Source organism: Acinonyx jubatus, chromosome C2, assembly GCF_027475565.1.
Source record: "Acinonyx jubatus isolate Ajub_Pintada_27869175 chromosome C2, VMU_Ajub_asm_v1.0, whole genome shotgun sequence".
Lineage (NCBI taxonomy): Eukaryota > Metazoa > Chordata > Mammalia > Carnivora > Felidae > Acinonyx > Acinonyx jubatus.
This window is the reverse complement of record NC_069384.1, coordinates 3477050-3495200: the sequence shown is the minus strand read 5'-3', so window position 1 is coordinate 3495200 and position 18151 is coordinate 3477050. Positions and strand designations below refer to the sequence as shown.

The 18151-nt window shown below is 58.0% G+C and overlaps 1 protein-coding gene and 1 long non-coding RNA gene across 11 annotated transcripts in view; one reads left to right on the top strand and one right to left on the bottom strand.

Moving 5' to 3' along the window:
* SLC37A1 (solute carrier family 37 member 1) overlaps window positions 1-17211 on the top strand; it is an 81690-nt gene extending 64479 nt beyond the window's left edge. For 9 of the 10 annotated variants that reach the window (XM_027041540.2, XM_053220517.1, XM_027041539.2 and 6 more), the window contains 6 exons: window positions 256-341; window positions 1295-1343; window positions 2998-3071; window positions 5715-5793; window positions 11894-11991; window positions 16259-17211. In XM_027041540.2, the coding sequence (XP_026897341.1) occupies window positions 256-341; window positions 1295-1343; window positions 2998-3071; window positions 5715-5793; window positions 11894-11991; window positions 16259-16441 (569 nt within the window). In that variant the 3' untranslated portion in view covers window positions 16442-17211. Of the gene's footprint in view, window positions 1-255; window positions 342-1294; window positions 1344-2997; window positions 3072-5714; window positions 5794-11893; window positions 11992-15712; window positions 15778-16258 lie in introns of all 10 variants that reach the window. The other variant, XM_027041541.2, reaches the window with a different exon arrangement.
* LOC128315096 (uncharacterized) lies at window positions 1549-4579 on the bottom strand. Its single transcript, XR_008297501.1, has 3 exons — window positions 3599-4579; window positions 2480-3127; window positions 1549-2387 (listed from the first exon to the last, which is right to left on the bottom strand). It is a non-coding gene; the product is annotated as an uncharacterized LOC128315096 (long non-coding RNA).
* Window positions 17212-18151: the final 940 nt, after the last annotated feature.

Below are 18151 nucleotides of genomic sequence, written 5' to 3'. Positions count from 1 at the left end.
TCCGTGTTCCCTCTGAGTTGACTTCCTATCGGGAGGAACACGCATTCCCCAAACCGTCAGATCACCCAAGTGGACGTATGGCCGTCACTCTGGGAGGACAGTCCCGCTCGGGGAGGGACGGGGACGTGGCTAACGGCGAGGATGGACAGGGACATGGAGAGGGAGATTATTCTCTCCTCACTGCCGTCTTGCATATTCCACTCTCTGTCCGTGGGATCTTGCCCCGGGGACCCAAGCACCCGCTCTGCATTGCAGGTGGGATCCTGGCGGGCGTGATCTCAGATCGACTGGAGAAGCGGGCCTCCACCTGTGGCCTGATGCTTCTGCTTGCAGCCCCCACGGTGAGCCGGGCCCCCATCCCACCCCACCCCCCGCCCTGTCTGGACCCCAAGCCTCCAGGAACAGCCGCCTCCCCCCCTCCCCCCCCACCTACACACACCGTCACCTCCAGCCCGGGCTCAGCCCCATTCGTGACTCATGGTTTGTGGATACTGGCCGTGGCCTCAGAACCCCCTCAGCGTGTCCCCCCACTGAGCCTGCCAAGCCTCCTTCCCCAGATGTCTCCCCTGCCCTCTGCACGTTGCTGGGCCACTCTCTTCATTCATCCCTGGCTCCCCTTTGGGTGCCCCCTCCCCTGGCCCTGGCCCCTCCCCCACAGGCTCCTGCTCAGCCTCTAGGGTCCCCCACCTCCCCAGGCAGCAGCAGCCCTGCCTACGGTAGTGCTGGCTTCCACTGCTTTGAACGCATTTGGTAACAGTGACCTAGGGCAGGTGACCTTCCCTTTGTGTGCCTGTCTCTATTGTCACAACAATAGTATCGTCACTCATTGGCCTGCACGGCACACACTTGCCCGCCTGCCACTCGGCTGGGCTGTGTCCAGAACGAGGCCCGGCTGTCCGGCGTCTCAGGGCCTGGATGCTGCCTGACACAGACCCGCAGAGAACCTCACTGAGAAAACGTCAGTGTGGCCCTGTGGCCCCTGCCTCAGGACCCCCTCAGCAGGTGCACCCGTTTAGGCAGACGGCCCGAGGAGGGGACGGTCGGACTGAGGCGTGGATCCCAGGGAGAGCTGCCCCAAGCCGTGTGCCCGGCCCTGGGAGCTCAGCAGGAGGCGCCATCAGAGCCCGCGCGTGGGGACAGGGCACCAGGCTTCACAGCGCCTGGCGAGGGCCGCAGGGCCCCTGCTTCTTCTTAGGGGCCCCCTCTCTGGTCGGCTGTCTGAGAACCGCCGGCCCGGGCAGCATCCGGCTGCGCACAGTGACCGGTTGTCCCCCTGGTTTTACACCGTTCACAGCTCTACATGTTCTCCACCATCAGCAGAATGGGCCTAGAAGCCACGATAGGTGAGTCCCCACGGCCTTTCTTCTTGTCTTCTGTGTGCGGCTTTTGTCCACACGGCTTGATGAAGCAGAGCAACAAATTAGCGTGGAGGCATTCGGCTTGGTGTAAACGGAGCCTATGGGGTGGCCCAGATAGTCCCATGTCCCTCGTGGGGGGGGCTCCTGCCCCAGGAGTGAGGCCTGCCGTCCGCAGGCTTGAGAACAAGCGTGGGAGAGCACGGGCCACCCGCTCCAGGGCCGCGAGGAGGCACTCTGAGAAGCCACGTGTCCCCCCCGGAAGGCAGAGGCAGGGCTCCACCCCGAGACCTGCACCCCAGCAGGTGAGGACAGGCCAGAGCCCGGCAGGGGCCAGACTCCCAGCTGCCCTCCGCCAGCTGCCTTCCTGAGAGCGGGTGCAGGACGCTGGAGGACGATTCTTTACTTCCTGCAAGCAGTACCATCAGATATGGTTCTGACACTTGGGAAGGATTTTTTTTAATGTTTATTTATTTTCAGAGGAGAGAGAGAGAGCAGAGACAGAGAGAGAAGGGGGAGAGAGAGAAGGGGGAGAGAATCCCAAGCAGGCTCTGCACTGTCAGCACAGGGCCGGATGAGGGGCTCGAACTCATGAACTGTGAGATCATGACCTGAGCAGAACCAGGCGTTTCACCAACTAAGCCACCCAGGTGCCCCTCTTTTTTTTTTTTTTTTTTTTTTGAGTTTTTAAATTTATTTTGAGAGAGAGAGAGCGTGTGTGTGCACAAGCAGGGGAGGGGCAGAGAGAGAGGGAGAGGATCCCACGAGGGCTCTGCACTGTCAGCACAGAACCTGACTCAGGGCTCGGTCTTGAAAACCGTGAGATCACGCCCTGAGCCGAAATCAAGAGTCAGATGCTTAACCAGCTGAGCCACCCAGGCGCCCTGGTAAATATCTTTTCTGTCTTAAGCAGCCAGCAGTGGTGATCGGGAGGGAGGCAGGCTGTGTGTGATCCCGTTAGAAGTCATCCAAAAGTCAGATTGCTGACACGAGGAGCTGTGGGTTTCCCGTGACCCACTGGTCCAGAAGCTTCTGCACAGAGGAGTGGTAACCAGTGGCTAATTTGGAAAAGTGAGCCTGGAGGACGGTTTAGAAAGCGTGCCTTTTAGAAGTAAGCACGTTACCCTGCCCGTGGGAGCTCGGTGGCTCTGGGTATCCGGGTGTCCCTCGGGGGCAGCCATCCACAGCTGCGGGCACAGAGAGAGACAGACAGACAGACACCCTCCCACTGCAAAGCAGGCCAAGGCTGGGGTTAGCGCCAGCCGGCACTGACCACAGGGAGCATTCACACACCCCCGGCACATCCGTACTCGGGACACCGGGCTTCTGGTCCCTCCAGGCTCTCAACAGTCGCCGCCAGTTGAGGGTCGAGGAAACGGAGCAGCAGGTCCTGTGATTGGGACTTGCAGGCGTACCTGGGGCAGGTTTAAAGGAAGAAGCTCACCACGCTGGCCCCAGCAGTCGGCAGTCACCGCACCCCAGGCGTGCGGGCCTCCTTCCCAGCACCCGCCCACATCGCACTCAGGCCAGACCCGCGCGTGACACCAGGGCGCTCACCCGGGGGCTGCCGAGACCGTGGGGGCTCTCCCAGAGGGCACCGTTCCGCTGCTGAATCCCTCCTTCTGGTTTCTGGTTCCCACAGCCATGCTGCTGCTCAGCGGGGCCCTGGTCAGCGGGCCATACGCCCTGATCACGACCGCCGTGTCCGCCGACCTGGTGAGTGGCCGCGGTCTCGGTGCAGGGCGGGGGCGGGTGCTGGTCAGAGACGGTCTCTGTTAGTAAAACGGTGTCTTTAGAGACAGGGCTTTTTGCCCGTGACTGATACCTACGCTTCTGAGAGTCTCCTGAAGCAGATACAGGGAGGTGCTGCCCCCGTTCCATCAACGAGGGTGTCGAGCGAGTTTAAGAGGCCCGTCTGAGGCCCGAGGTCAGAAGGCAGCAGTCCGGCTGGCTCGATCCTCTGTGCTACCCTTGCTTAACCCCGGGGACTAGTGACCATGCACCCCTGAGCCCGCCCCCAGGGCCCAGATCTGAGGTGCGCTGGGGTCGGCCCCTCCTTTCACCCGGCCCCCTGTGCCTGGCCCTCTGCTAGTCTCCGCAGAGCCAATCCGGACGGGGACCTGAGCCCCAGAGGACCTGTTCCAGAGAGGAAGCAAGCCCGCGTTCACGCACGCGGCGAGAAATGCCAGTGCCGTGGAGAGGGGGGAGCCACCTGGGCCTTAGAGTCCACAGGAACAACTCACCTGTCCTTCCTGGAGGGAGGGGGCTGCTGACAAGGTGACCTCGGACTCCTGATCATGCCCATAGAGACCCAGTGGGGGCGGGTCACCCTCATGCGCCTGACACGAGGGACATTCCACACTGTCCGTAGCGGGCACCGACACCCGCACCAAGATACAAGATCCTCTTTAAAAAGTTGTTTCTTAAATAAACGGGAGAGAAGAGACAAATCCCCCGCAGACAAGAGTTTCTGTGGATACCCTGTCCTCCGAGAGGGGAGCGCCCTCTCTGTCCTTAGGTGCGGGCTGTGCACGGTGACGTCATAGCTACAGGGAGGGACCTGACAGACGGCCCCGCCAGGGGACCAAGGTCAGTGCCAACAGTGACAGGGCGCGTGACGGCCTGCACCCTGGACACGTGTTGTGAAGATGTCACTTCACCTCTGAGACCACCCTCCCCAAACCCGCTCCCAGGCTCCTCAGGAGGGAAACGTCCCGCACACGCCAGCAGAGGGCACTTTGCTGTCGGGGTCAGAACCCAGGAAGGTGGGCCGAATTGCCGGGCAGGAGGAGCCCTGGGAGGCGTGACGGCTGAGTCATGTGGTGTCCCACACAGTACAAGGTCAAAGGAGACGTTAGATGAAAGTCCTTGGGTTAGGTAAACATAACGCGTCAGTGTTGGGCTCCTGACTGTGGCAGCGACAGCAAGCCATATAAGGCGGTGACCCAGGGAAAGCGGGCACAGGGCACGCGGCCCGTGTGCCGTCTTGGCAAAACTAACGTGCACCCAAGACTTTTCTCAAGCAAAACCATAAGCAGCAACCCAGAAGCGGCCTGTAGACTCGTGGGCAGGATGGCCGGCCTTCTGGGCGTCTGGCCCGGTGAACCCTCCCCCACGGGCCCCTGAGGCCCCTGGAACTTTCCTGTCTCCGGTGACCCTGCTTCTCTTCTGCATTTCTGTCCAGTCCTCGTAGAGTCAGACCCGGAGCTCACCAGCCACTCGCTCCTTCTTCTTCTTGGAGGCCATGGCAGGCCCCCCGAGGGCACGGACCCCATGCCCAGGCAGACCCCATGCCCGCCCCCTTCCCCTCCTCTCCCGTGTCTGCCTGACACTCACCCTGCCCATCGGCTCAGAGCGCTGTCCTCGGCCCCTCAGGCCCTTCCGCTCCTGGGACAACCAGAGGCCCCATCGGGTCAGCAGAGAGAGGCAGAGGAAGGGCTCTGGGGAGTCCCACCAGGCGGCAGGCCCTCTAACATCAGGCCCCCCTTTGTGCTCCTGCCTGCATGGGGCACAGAAGATGCTGGGAGGGGCCACAGCAGACCAGTAACAGTCATCTGCTCTGTGGGATCAGAGGAAGGACAGAGCAGAGACTCCAGACTCCAGAAAACATGGGTTATGGGTGATTATCACTTTGTGTGTGTGCTTTATTTATATATTGCTGTGCACACGCTCACAAGCATCTGTTTTTACAGGCTTTGGTTTGTGTCATTTTAGGTTTCCAGGCACTTTTTTCCCCCAATCAGTTACTTTTCTTTTATGTCCTCGGTTTGTGCTCCCCCCTCCCCCCAGCCTTGTATGTATTGCTTTTTGAAAACCAAAGCTCCTCTCAGTTTGTCATTTAGGACTTGGTGACCGTCACACTGGTGTCTTGGGCCCTGCCCTCTTCCCCATCCTTCCTGGCATTTGCCATTACCCGGGTTGGGTTTTAGGTACTACAGAGCCACCGGCACGTGTCACAGAAGGCCCCTCGCGGGAACATGGACATGGGCGTTGATGCTGGCCCCCCTCCGGGGTAGGGACAAGTCTGTGTCCTTCTTTCCCACGTTGGCAGGTGTGGTGTGCTGAGTAAAATAGTTGCTGATTGAAATAGTTGCTGATTGAAGAATTCTGAGAGTTCTCTCAACCAGAATGTGTTTGGACAGATATCTCTGATGGTGTCTTACTGTTGAAAACCCTTAAACTTTGTGTATTTTTCCAAAGTAAGTTTGGATCGGACTAGATTTTAGATTTTTCTGATGGAAAACGCCCCACATTTTGAATTGCTTCGAAAATTGGGTAAATTGTCGTAAGGAGGGGCAGGCTGGTTTCTCACTGATGTGGCTGAGATGGGCCTCACATCTGTTTTTCCCTCTCGTCTAGGGCACGCACAAAAGTCTCAAAGGAAACTCCCACGCCCTCGCCACCGTGACCGCCATCATTGACGGGACCGGGTCTGTAGGTGAGTGGTTATCTTTAGGGCTAAGAAGTTAATTGTGGTCATAGGGGAAACCACATTGTCACATCCTAGTTAACAGATGCCAAGAATTCCAAGGGTCTGGATAATACTAGTATTGGCTGGCCTTTTTTGGGGTTTTTTTGTTGTTGGTTTTTTTTTACTGCACGAAACACTCTTTACAGTATTGTTATAATGCTTATTCTAAAAGAAAGATTATTTTTCAAGAATCCTTCAAAGATTATTTTTTAGTTAGGTGGTGTAATGATGCTGATAAAAAAATTTTTTTAATAATCTCAGTTAATTTCACAAAGAGAACTTAATCCAAAATTTCATCCCAATACGTAAGACCTGCACAAAGTCTTGACAAAATGGAGAATGTCTCTCTTGTCGTAAAGGTGGTACTTACTTAAAATTAAGTATACTCTGTACTTAAAATTAAAAAATATTAACTTTTTAAAATAAAAAATTATTGGGGCGCCTGGCTGGCTCAGTCAGTTAAGCAAACAACTTTGGTTCAGGTCATGATCTCACAGCTCGTGAGTTCGAGCCCCACATCAGGCTCTGTGCTGACAGCTTAGAGCCTGGAGCCTGCTTCGGATTCTGTGTCTCCCTCTCTTTCTCTCTGCCCCTCCCTTGCCCTCTCTCTCTCGCTCTCAAAAATAAACATTAAAAAAATTTAAAAATAAATACATAAAAATAAATAAAAATTACTAATAGTTTTTACTAATGGAAAAATATGGTATTTATAATCACTTAAAGTTCAGTTAGTATTTCAGCAAAGGTGTGAATTTATGTTAATAATTTATTGCAAAAACCAACTAAGGGCAATTTGATTAATTTTTTTACCACAGAGTTCAGATCATTACTGTTGACAAGTTTGGATCATTTAATGAGAAAAGAGGCTCTAACAGTTACCATTAGAGTTACTGTGAAAAACTGATCTTTTCTAAAATGCCCACCTCACAAGCCCATAGGCTGTAGGAACGGTCTAAGGTGCAGGTCATGGATAGGAGAGTAAGGAGAGCATCCCCACGCTCAGTCTAGGGTCAAGGGCACGCATGTCAGAGCGACGATTCACTGTGGCACGACCATAACATCTGAGGTGCATTACGTTACAAAATTTCCACAACCAGATTTTTAAAATTGCAAGTAGAAGAAAGTAATTCCAAAATATGATGTTCAGATCAATTTCAGTATTCAGAAGGTTCAGTCCCCATTCGGAAACAGATAAATGGTATATATTTATCAATGAGTTAGGACGAATAGTAAAGGATCGGCCAGCCTTTCTCAAATACGAGCAGGTCAAAAGCACGTGCGGACCCAGGGGAAGGGGGGTGTGGGCGCCGTCTGTCCGCCCTGGTCGGACGGCTCCAGAGGAAGCACGGGCACGTGACTGGCTGGAAGTGGTTTCCCTCCGTGTGAACGAACGCGTACTCAGCTTTTCACCCAGGCCAGCCGTTGGCACACCGCGGCCTCTGGGCCACTGGCCTCCTGACTTTACCGCTGCCATTTGGCGACGGACAGAATCTGAATTAAATGCACGTGGCAGGAAAACTAGTAGGTGCCCAGGCATAAGAGATCGAGGTGTTGGCAGCCTCGTTACAGTTCTGGAAGAGCATTCCGTAGCACGCTCTGGAGGACAGGGGGCTGCAAGACGCGTGGGTCCTGCGCTCAGAGACGGGCAGGTGCGAACCATGAAGCCTGTTCTTACCCACAGGTCAGAAGGCTGACGCAGCATTCTTGACCTCTCTCCGCCTTCGTGCAGGGAGCACGCGCTCTGTGATGGCTCCCTGCCAGGGACCCTGCAGCCTCCTGAACGGGCCTGCCCTGCTCCAGGCGCTGCCCTCCTACGCTGGTCCCTCGCTGGATGCGGGAAGCTGACGCTCAGGAGCTTGGCTGGCGACGCCCGCGGCCACCCTGGAGGATCCTGGGTCGCATCCTGCTGTCACCTGCCGCCCCAGGCACCCGAAGCAGGGGGACTGAGAGAGAGAGGGCAAGCCGGGTGGGGAGGGGCATCTGGGCATCTGGGACGGTCTCGTGGCAGTAAAGCCGAGCTCTTGCCAGACAAAGGCAGCTCAGTAGAAGCACAGTTGCACCTGCCCCCGGGGCCGCCCCTCTGTGTGGCTGTGGGAGGTTTCCCTCCTGGTGGTGCCCGCGGGCATGCGTGCCAGCTGCATAGAAACAGCCGCCGTCCTGTCCTGGGCGCCCACTGCTGTCTCACTAATGCAGAATCTGAAGTCCTCCCCACCACTCTCCGCAGCCATACGGCCTCCCTGCGGCTGCTCTCAGACACCAGCGTGTCCCCGTGTGGGGCCTTTGCACAAGCTGTGCCCCGTGCTGGAGGAGCTCCCCTAGGGGAACCTCATGTCTGTGCCCTGTGCCCTGGGAGTCTTTGCTCAGGAATAACACCACCCTTTCAGTGAGACGTCTCGGCCTGTGTGGAACGCGGACCCTTGTTACCCGCACTCTGAAACACGGACCCTTGTCACCCGCACTCTGAAATGCGGACCCTTGTCACCCACACTCTGGAAGGAGGACCCTCGTCACTCTCAGCCAGGGCCCCTCTACCCTGGCGTCTTCTCCGCAGCACCTTCCACCTGCCTGCCTCATGCCATCCCCTCACCCTCCACCTCAATGGAAGCTGCCCGAGGACAGGAAGTCGCTTCACTCTCTGCCGTACTCTCAGCACGGAGACGGTGCCTGGAGCACAGTAGTCACTCAGTGAACGGGTGGAAAATGAATTGCCTGGTGGCCCCCACACCCAGAATCCCACACAGGGCCAGGCCGCCTCCTGTTGGGGGTGCTGACTTCACAGGGGAGGGGCCGGGTCAGAGAGGCCTGCACGGTACAGCAGGACAGGGCCGCCCGCCCCTGGGTCACAGGAGTCCCGGTCCCTGCTCCGGCCGCCTTCCCAGGGCCCCCGGCAGCTCGCTTCCCGCAGCAGGTTCTGCTCGTTCTAAGATGCACGGGGCAACGTGGCCATTGTGAGGGGGCCACGCTTGAGCCTCTGTTGCTCCCCAAAGCCATACCTGCCCTGTATTTGGATCATGGGGTGACTTTGAATTTGCTGGGCAGTGTCCGTGGTCACCCCTGTGGTGTTTAAACCGAGACAGTTCCCCTTCGGGGAACGTGGGGACGCATCCAGGAAAGGGGGGGGCGCTGTGCCCAGGGCGGTCGTCTGCAGGGCAGCACGGTCTGCTCACGTGGAGCAGGTCCCCCGCTGTCCCCACTCCCATGGCCCGCGAGAGACTTCCCAGGGCCTGGAGGATATGCTCGGCCAGAAGTCGGGACGCTTGTGGGCTGAGCTCAGTCACATGAGCCGTGTGACTTGGAACCACCTTCTGTGCCTTCTGTCCCCAGAGGACGGTCCACGAGTCCATCCAGCTGCCACCGTGAAGCCGTGTCTTGGGGCTAACTTGCAGCTCTGCCAGAAGGGTCAACAGCTCTTCTGCAGCAGAGGATGGCAGTTTACAAGGACGGAAACGTGAACTGGGTGAAAAACACATCTTTCTTGGTTTTCTTCTCAAAACAAGAGAGAGCAGAAGTGCCGAGAGTGGAATGTGTGCATCGGGGAGCCCCCAGGAGAGACACCGGGGCACAGCTCTAAGCGCGTTCTCCCCCACAAAGGACGGCCGAGGGCAAGCAGACCGGCTCGACCTCGCCACTAACGGGCGGTGTGCACCGGCCACGGGGCCCTGGTGCCTCAACCCCCACGGCACCTGCAATGCTGTTCGCTCCCGGCCCGCGGGCCCAGGAAGTGGCCATGGCGGAGCAAGCCGCGTCCCTGCCCTTCTCTCTCCCCCCAAGTGCCGCCCGCTAGACAGAAGAAAGAAAGGCTTGAGTGGAAACGCACACAGTTCAGCAAAAAACCTCGTTCACAGAGCGCTCACCCTGATGCGTCCACACCAAGCCGTAAATACTGGTTTGGACGGGGGCAAAGCTCAGCGAATAGTAACTAGGCCGATGTCTTCTCACAGCTCACCGCGGCCCCGTGGTTCCGGTGACACGGTTTATGTGCCTGGTGCGTTCCCAGGGCTTAGAGCCGCCTCCCTGTGGGGCGCGAGCCCTTGTCGTTCCTCTGTGTTTCACACACGGCGACTGTACAGCGCCCCGAGTTTCCTCCTGCTAAGTTTTGTTTTATCAGAGTGACACTTGATGCAACTGTTGAGGCCAGGTAGCCTCACGGGCCGATTATGACGTGGGACGCGGGTCCCTGTGCCCCCGCCAGCTTCCTCCTCGTAGATGCAGCCTCGTCGGCTCTTCCCTGTGGTCTGAGCTGCGTACGAGCCTACACGCTTCTCCGTCCCTCGGCCCGACACTGCTGTCCTCCTGCGAAGAAGGCCGGGGCTCGGCTCTCACCCCCTCCCCAGCCCCCTCAGTCGACACCGCTCCTCGGGTCGCAGCACTCTCTCTAGGCCAAGAAGTGAGCTTTTTGTGGTTATGCTTGCGCCCTGGCTTCCCCCCGTCAGCCGAGAGGGGCCACCGGCCACAGCGCTCCCACGCCTTGTCCCGCAGCCGCTTCCGCCACGTTCCCGCGTTGGACCCGTCTTCCAGCTTCCGTGTCTGCTCCTCTTTAGTGGAGACCTCCAGTGGCTTCCTGAGCAGTAGCCCACGGGATGCGGAGCCTGAGGGCTGGGAGTCCGTGCGGTCTGGATTCTGCTGCAGCCTGTGTATACGAATCCCGGGCTAAAACTCCTTCTTCAGGATTCCAGTGTCTTGTAGCTTCCATGGTCTCTGTTGAGAAGTCTTTTGTCTCCCCCGGCCCAGCCTGCTTCCCCCCAAAACCTCTGGGCATGCTTCTTTATCTCTGGTGCCTTCCTTTGTCCCCTGTGCCCCGGGCACCCGGGGACTCACCTGCCTGGAGACACGTGCCCTTCCTCACGCATTTCCCTTACCGCTGTCTGTCTTTAAGTCCTGGAAAACTGATGCGTCAGGTATTAACACTTGTGGGCTGATCCTTGCATTTTTTCTTTTTTTCCTTTCTTCCTGTCGTTTTCTCTTTTCTCTGCTTTCTCAGAGTTGTTCTTGACTTTCCTTTGCAGTCTTCGTTTTGGTTGTCATCATGTTAACATTCGTTAGTTCTCACTTCTTGGATGCAGCGTTTATTAGACTGAATCGTGAAGTGTTGCTGCTGGTTTTGTGAGAATGTCATGTGGCTCAACTCGATTTTCTGTCACTTATCTGAAGGTATTACAATTTCCTGGGAATTTTCTCCTCCCCAGTTTGTTTCTTTCCTCCCGGTTCCCCTCCTTCCGACTTGTTTGCTCTCACCTTGGAGCTGTCCTCAGACACAGGTGAGCTGGGCTGGCCCATCGTATATTTGTATTTAAGGATGAGCCACCGAGCACTTGCTAGAAGCCCTTTCCACACGGAATGATGCATCAACCACTGGTCTTCGTGGTCATGGGATCCAACCAGAATCTGGAGGCAGAGACTCCCCAATGCCCGCCGGGGTGTGGGCCTGCGGCCAGCACTCCCATCATTGTCGGGGAGGGTGGGCACCTGCTCAGTGGAAGTGAAATGTACATATACGTCCATACTTTATATATATGCATACTTTTCCCCAAACCACTTAGGAGCAAATTGGGGAAGGCTGCCCCTTTCCCAGTAACTGTGTATTCAGTGTGCATTCCCTGAAGGCAAAGGATCCCCTGACGTAACCACAGTGCCCCATCATCAACTGAGGAAGTTAACACTGACACGGTCTTAGCATCTACAAACCTTACTCATATTTCCCCAATGACACATCTCCTAACCAAAGCGTATCTGAGATCGTGCATTAGATTCAGATTTCATTAATAAAGTCTTCGATTGGGATTGTTGGATCCAAAGAATGAGCGTGTTAAGGTCAATACATATTTTTAGATCTGCTTCCAGAAACAGGCCATGCCCGTCGCGTCCTCACCAGGACTGAGCATGAGCGAGCCTTTTCCCCCCACCAGTCTGGAAGGTGGGATGAGATTGTGCTGTTCAGCGTGTTTTTCTTTAACTGTGAGGGAGGCGTCGAGCACCGTGCTGTGTGCTCGCTGGGCCTGGGTGTGTCGGATAGTCGCCTTCCAGCGTTTTCCTCACCCGGCTCCTGTGTGCCCTTGCCCCCCTCCAGGAGCCGCGCTGGGCCCCCTGCTGGCTGGGCTCCTCTCCCCGTCTGGATGGAACAACGTGTTCTACATGTTGATGGTTGCAGACGCCTGTGCCTTACTGGTAAGTCTCTGTGGCTGTCGTCCCAACACGGTGACGCTCTTTCCGACGGAAGTGCGGTCCTCAGGAAGGCCTGGCCTGTGACAGACCCTAGCTTTCCCGAGTGCTCACGATCCGAGGCCTTCCTCTTTCTGGTCTGAACAAATGTCAGAGCAGAAGCCGGCCTGCCACTCTGCAGCTTTAGGCAGGATGGTGGGGAGGCAGAGAGCAGGGGCTCCCTGCGTGGGATCCCAGCCCCGACCTCTGCCGAGTGTGTGTGCACCTGGGGCAGGTGACTTGGCCTCCCTGTTCTGCAGCTCCCGCGTTGGTTAAACAGGCATAATAATGGCACCCCAAGACAGGATCATCGAGGGGACTTGGAGGAGACGGCAGGCCGAAACCCACGTCCTACGTGGTGACCTCCGTTGCCCCAGTGCTCCTCCTGCGCCCTGCAGCCCCGGGGAAAGCCGCCTGACTCTTGGAGCCCAAAGGGGTGGGAAAGAAGGAGCAGAGGCTGTGGGTGCCGGCCCCCAGCTTCCGTCTGCGGCCCCTGCAGGACAGAGAGGCCCGGGCACCGGTCAGAAGCGGGCCGTGCTCACCCGAGTGGCTAGCGTGCGCTCAACCTGCAGCCGCCCTGCGCACGGGGTCCCCGACCTGAAGCCACGTGCCTCCTCTCGCTTCCCCAGAAAAACCCCCGAGGTTGATCCCTGTAAGGGTGAGTCGAGGATTTGGAAATATCAGCTCTGAGAGTTCTGTATTTTCATTCCAGGGCTGTTACACAGCCCCCCATGTCGTAGAGGATCCAGCGCCAGCTTTCAACTCGGGAGCCTGTTAGGTTTTTAAGAGGCTCTTCCTCAAAGCATTTGTTTTTGTAAATGCCTGAGGGCTTTAGTTAAGTCCCAGATCATTTCAACTAAGTGGCCCCGAGACTTCCATCATCATGGCTGGTTAGAGACTGAAGACTGTCCCTCAGTAATGCGGGGGAACACACATTATGCGTCCTTTTAAATGCACAGCCAACCCCGTGGAAAGGAAGGGTATCCTCAGGACGGGACCCAGAATGTCGAAGCGGCATAGACAAGTACCCGGGCTAGAGCAGTGGGAATCGGGGAGTGGCTGGTTCTGCCCCCCTGGGGAGCAGAGGTGGGGCTTCAGGCCCGCACGAGTGGGGCAGGAGGCCAGGACCCTCAGTGGGCTGGGCTCCAGCGAGCACGTGGGTCCGAGAGACAAGGATCTGTGTCTGCCTCAGCCTGTTCACCAGGTTGGAGGGGGCTAGTCGTCCCTGAGGATTTTTAGCCACGGACCTGCCTATGGTAAGCTTAGATTTTTGAACTTAGGTAAATACACATAATGTGTACCCAAAAATTGAGTAAAATTGGTTTGGAACCGTGATACGCCTGGTTCTTGGGCAGAAGCAACCCTAAAACCATTTGCAAGGGGCAAACCTCAACCCGCTGCCCGGATCCCCACTGCTAACGCCCGGCAGAGAGGAGCCTGAAATTGGGAAACGGTCCACCGTGACTGAGGTGACAGACGCGACAAACGGCAGAGTCAGACCCCCCAAAATTGCAGATAACATGGTTATCAGTTAGACGTCCGAGAAGGATGTGGGTTCACTAGCAAAGAAGGGGAGCCCGTGGAGCACAGAGACAAGGACGTCCCCGGGTACAGCCCAGCACGCGGAAGCCGTGGCCGCCGCCAGGGATGAAGCACAGAACGGAGCCCCGGGGAGGAATGTAGAGACGGGGCCGAGCACAGTCGAAGACAGAACAGCCGACAGCTTCAGGGCACAGAAGGCGGGGCTGCACGGCCGACAAGAGGGGCGAGCGCACGCGTGCAAACGTGACCGTGAGCGGCCCGCCGTCACCGGGCAGCGCTGGGGTTGCGGGCCAGACGGCACGTGTGGTGCGTCGGAATTCAGAAAGGACAGAGAACAGGATGTGAGAGTGGTAGACAGGCAAGTGGTGACCGGAAGCAAGCTGGACTGGCCAGGCCAGGTGAGACCCAAACGGGAGAGCGGGAGGAGTCCGCAGGCGGCCTAAACACCAGACAGACGTCTTCTCTCCGCGGGTCAAGAGGCCTGTCCCACCCCCCAAGTCTGAGGCTGGAACCCCAGCACCCAGCAGGTCAGGTCACCCTGTGGGGTCAGACCTGGGGCCTGCCGGACTCTCAGGGGCACGTGCGCAGAGCGCGGTGGCCATGCTGTCACACCCATGGGCTGACCCCCGCCGACCCGGGCCAGGGGGCTCCAGGCGTCTGGGCAGGCACTTAGAGCAGGCGGGCCTCCCTGGGCTTGCCCGCAGACACGGCTCTCCGTCACATGTGACAGTGTGACCTTTTTAAAAAAAATTTTTTTTTAATCTTTACTTTTGAGAGAGAGAGAGAGAGAAACAGAGCACGAGCAGGGGAGGGGCAGGGAGAGAGGGAGACACAGAAGCCGAAGCAGTTTCCAGGATCTGAGCTATCAGCACAGAGCCCGATGCAGGGCTCGAACTCACGAACCATGAGATCATGACTTGAGCCAAAGTCGGATGCTTCACTGACTGAGCCGCCCAGGTCCTCCCCCCACCTCTCCCCACTCCCCGCAAGAGTGTGACCTTTGTCCTTCAGGTTCGTTACTACTGTCTGCAGTGTTTCATGCCATCTTAAACACTCGTCATTTCCTTCCCTTTTCCCTTTGTGTCCGGGATCTGCTTTGGATGATGGCGGGTCTTCTGCGAACGCTCAACACAGCACATTCGGCGGGACGTGTGTCGACCAGGTGCCCAGCTCCAGGCGAGCAGGCCCATGCTGGGCTGCTGGAGGCTCACGTTGCCAGGGTCCGCTTGGTCCACAGGAACGTCCCCCTCACCGCCAGCCCCACGCTCGGCCCCTGACACGTTCCCTGCTTTACCACTGTGACCGTATGCGCACCGATCGAGGGTCAGGCACGGCAGCCGGACTGCGCTTTCTTGGAAGGAGTCACCCCTGTTCTCCTCACCGGCCACTTCTCTTCAGAGCTTCTGCTTGACCCACGAGCGCTGAAGCCTCCCCTGCTTCCTGGAGCTCTGACCTGAGGCCACGCTGGCCCTCTCTTGGCCCAGTGGTCCTTCTGGGCCTTGGAAGGGGCCCTCCTGTGGGGCTGGGGTCAGCTTGCGGAAAGACCGGGTCCGAAGCCACAGACACAGGCAGAACCAGTTAGCTGGTGTGGAACCAGGTCACCGGTCTGTCTCCGTAAACGGACCCAGCCCTGTGGGCGCGTACGGGGCAGAACTCTGTCCCTGGTTTACTCCCACGGCAGCTGTGGAGGCTGTGGGCGAGGGGCCCGGCAGGGCCCAGCGCTCTCCCAGGAGTTTCCTAAGAAAACGCGGCTGCTCCAGACGTGAGCCTGGTCCGCCTCTGGGTGCCGGGGCCCATGAGATGCTCACCTGGCCTTCAGAGTCCCCCGTGCGGCTCTCCAGGGCCCCCACCCAGAGTCACCACGATCGTGGGTCACCTGGTCTACATTCTCTTTCCCTAATTTGGGTATTTTATGATTGGACTCGTTTCATTTGCAACAGACGTTTTAGGCTGAAACCTGTCCTTACCTCCAGGAGCACGGCCTCCGTGCGGCTCACAGGCCCACAGCCCTGCCCTGGGGCCCGGGGCACCCCAGCGTGTGATGTGGGGCCCACACAGCCGCCCCCAAGTGAGCTTCCGAGAGCACTGATGCAGGGTCCCTGCCCGCAGTAACGGCTTCTGTCTTTGGTCTTTGCTCCGGTTGCAGTTCCTGATTCGTCTCATTCACAAGGAGCTGAGCTGCCCGGGGTCAGCGGCCGGGGACCAGGTTCTGTAAGTGCCCCCTCCCCTTGCCCCCTGCCACCAGTCAGAGGTCAGAGAGCAGCTCTAGTACGGGCCAGCCTGCCTTCCACACCTGGCCTCCTAAAATGGACGGAAAAGAAAACCCACCCACCGTCTTATCATCCCACGTCTCGTCTCGTTCATGCTGATTTGTCCTTTCCTAATAAATGCCTCGGGTGGCTGATGGTGGCAATTAATCTCTCCTCAGAAGCTGAGGGAAAACATCAGGGAAATTGCCTTCTGTGTTGTCTTTGAGCTGCGGCTTAGAGACAAGAATAGGAGCCCCCACAGCCAGCCTGCCCCACCCCCCGCCCGCCCCATCTCTGTCCCTCCTCATCCCCAGGGCTGCGGGTGGGGCAGGGCTGCACCCCCCAGGTGGCTCCAGGGGCTCTGGGGGGGGGGGGGGGCTGTGCGTCCTTCCTGTGCCATTTCTGGCTGTGTCACCAGCTGCTCCTTTGTCCTCCTCTTCCAGGTTCAAGGAACACTGACCGCCGAGTCCCCTGGAGGGAGGCGGGCCCCTCCTTCACCAACGGTCTGTCAAGGGAAAGTTCAAATAAAGGATCCTGTGTTGGAAAGAATGATTGACCCTTGCCTTTTGCACACACACCTGGAAAAGACACAAAAGCCGCCTCGAGAAGTCCAGCTGCCGTTTTAGGCGAGCCGTGGGGCTCAGCACCGTGGACAGGAGGCGCGTGGGAAGTGCCCTCACCACGGCGGAGCTGGGGGACACGTGGCTGGGCGGGCGGGTCCCCAGCGGGTGGCACTCAGGTCAGCCTGAGTCTCGGGCGCTCCAGCCTAGGACATTAGAACGGGCGCGTATCACGCTGGCAGGGACCTTGATGTCACCTGAACGGGCCGTGTCGGGGACCCGATACCACAGCGGGCGCGAGAACGCAGCCAGCACGGAGCCCAGACTCTGGGAGGACAGAAGAAACCCGATGCCGGGTCAGAAACCAGGACGGACCTCGGGGCCCTCAGGTCTCCCACAAGACTTCCCGCCACCGCCCCCGGATCCTCACCGGCCTGCAGAATTGTCGACGAGTGAGCAGCCGCGAGGCCATCGGCCTGCCCGTCGAGGGCCCTGGGAACACCAGGCCCGAACACCTGGATGCGTCTGCCATCTGAGCGCCACGGTGGCCGCTGCTGCTGGTCCCTGCGGGGCTCGGGGAGGACGTGGCCGGGGTGGGCGGGCCTGGTGCAGTGAGACCTGCGACACGCCAGGCGCCTGGAACTGTCTCCAGCCCCGCGGCACCAGCGTGGGGTGATTTATTTAAGATGTGCTGTGTGTTCTAGAAATCCAAGAAAATAAGTGGCATTTTGTTATTTATTAAGACGAACTGATTGTTTTTGGCCATTTGTCTTCCCAGTTGTTGCCTAGCAGAATACTTGTCTGCTCTTTGAAATAAAATGGTTTTTTAAAGCTTATTTTGATGTATTTGCTTATTTTGAGAGAAAGAGCCCAAAGCAGGCTCCTCGCTGTCAGCGCAGAGCCCAGCACGGGCTCGTTCTCACAAAGCGGGAGATCCCGACCTGAGCCGAAATCAAGGGGCGCCCTGAGAGAAAATGTTTAAAAAACATTTTCTCAAGCAGAATGTTGATGACGTCTGCTCATGTTTCCCTCATGGTAAAAAAAAAAAAACAAAAAACTTCCAAACACTGTGCGTTCTTGGTTTTCTCGGGGTTGGACACAGTCCGAAGCTCTGCAGCTGGAAGGACAGGCTGTTGGTGGCAAAGCCAGGGCCGCCCTGCTGGGGGAGGGGCTGAGTCTGGGCAGTTTGCGAATTATGCGAATGCCACCCGGGGAGGAGCAGGGCCGCCCCTGAAACTGCCGGTGCTCGGTGCTCAGTGCCGGCTCTGAGTTTCTCCCCAACAACAGGCGACAGGCGCCTTCTCCGTCTGCGTGACGGGGGCCGTGTGGTGGCCTCCCCCGTGCCACAGTGCCAAGGGCCACGGCCGGGAAGGCCCCGGCGGAGGCTTCTGCTGCGGGCTCTGCGGAGAAGGGCCAGAGAGACGAGGGGTCTCCTGCGGGCGGTTGTCCTCACCAGACAGGCTTGCTTTGCTCAATAACGAAAGCTGCTTATTACACGTGTAGAAGTTCCCTCCTGCTAGAATAAAACTTGCCCAAGCACCGAGTGGATTGCACGGTGCCTTACACACGTTCGCTCCGCCCACGGGGTTCTCTTTCCCTCCGGTTCCTTCCGTCTTGTGTTTCTTCTTTGCGGCTGGGGTCACTCCTTTCTGCCTTCCTTCCCTGTCCCGGGCGGCAGGGGCCCCGAGGCCTGTGCTCGCTATGCCCGGACAGCCTCTTGCTCGCCCCACGGCCTGTGTCCGAGGCGGGCAGGGCCAATAGTGACTAACGCACAGA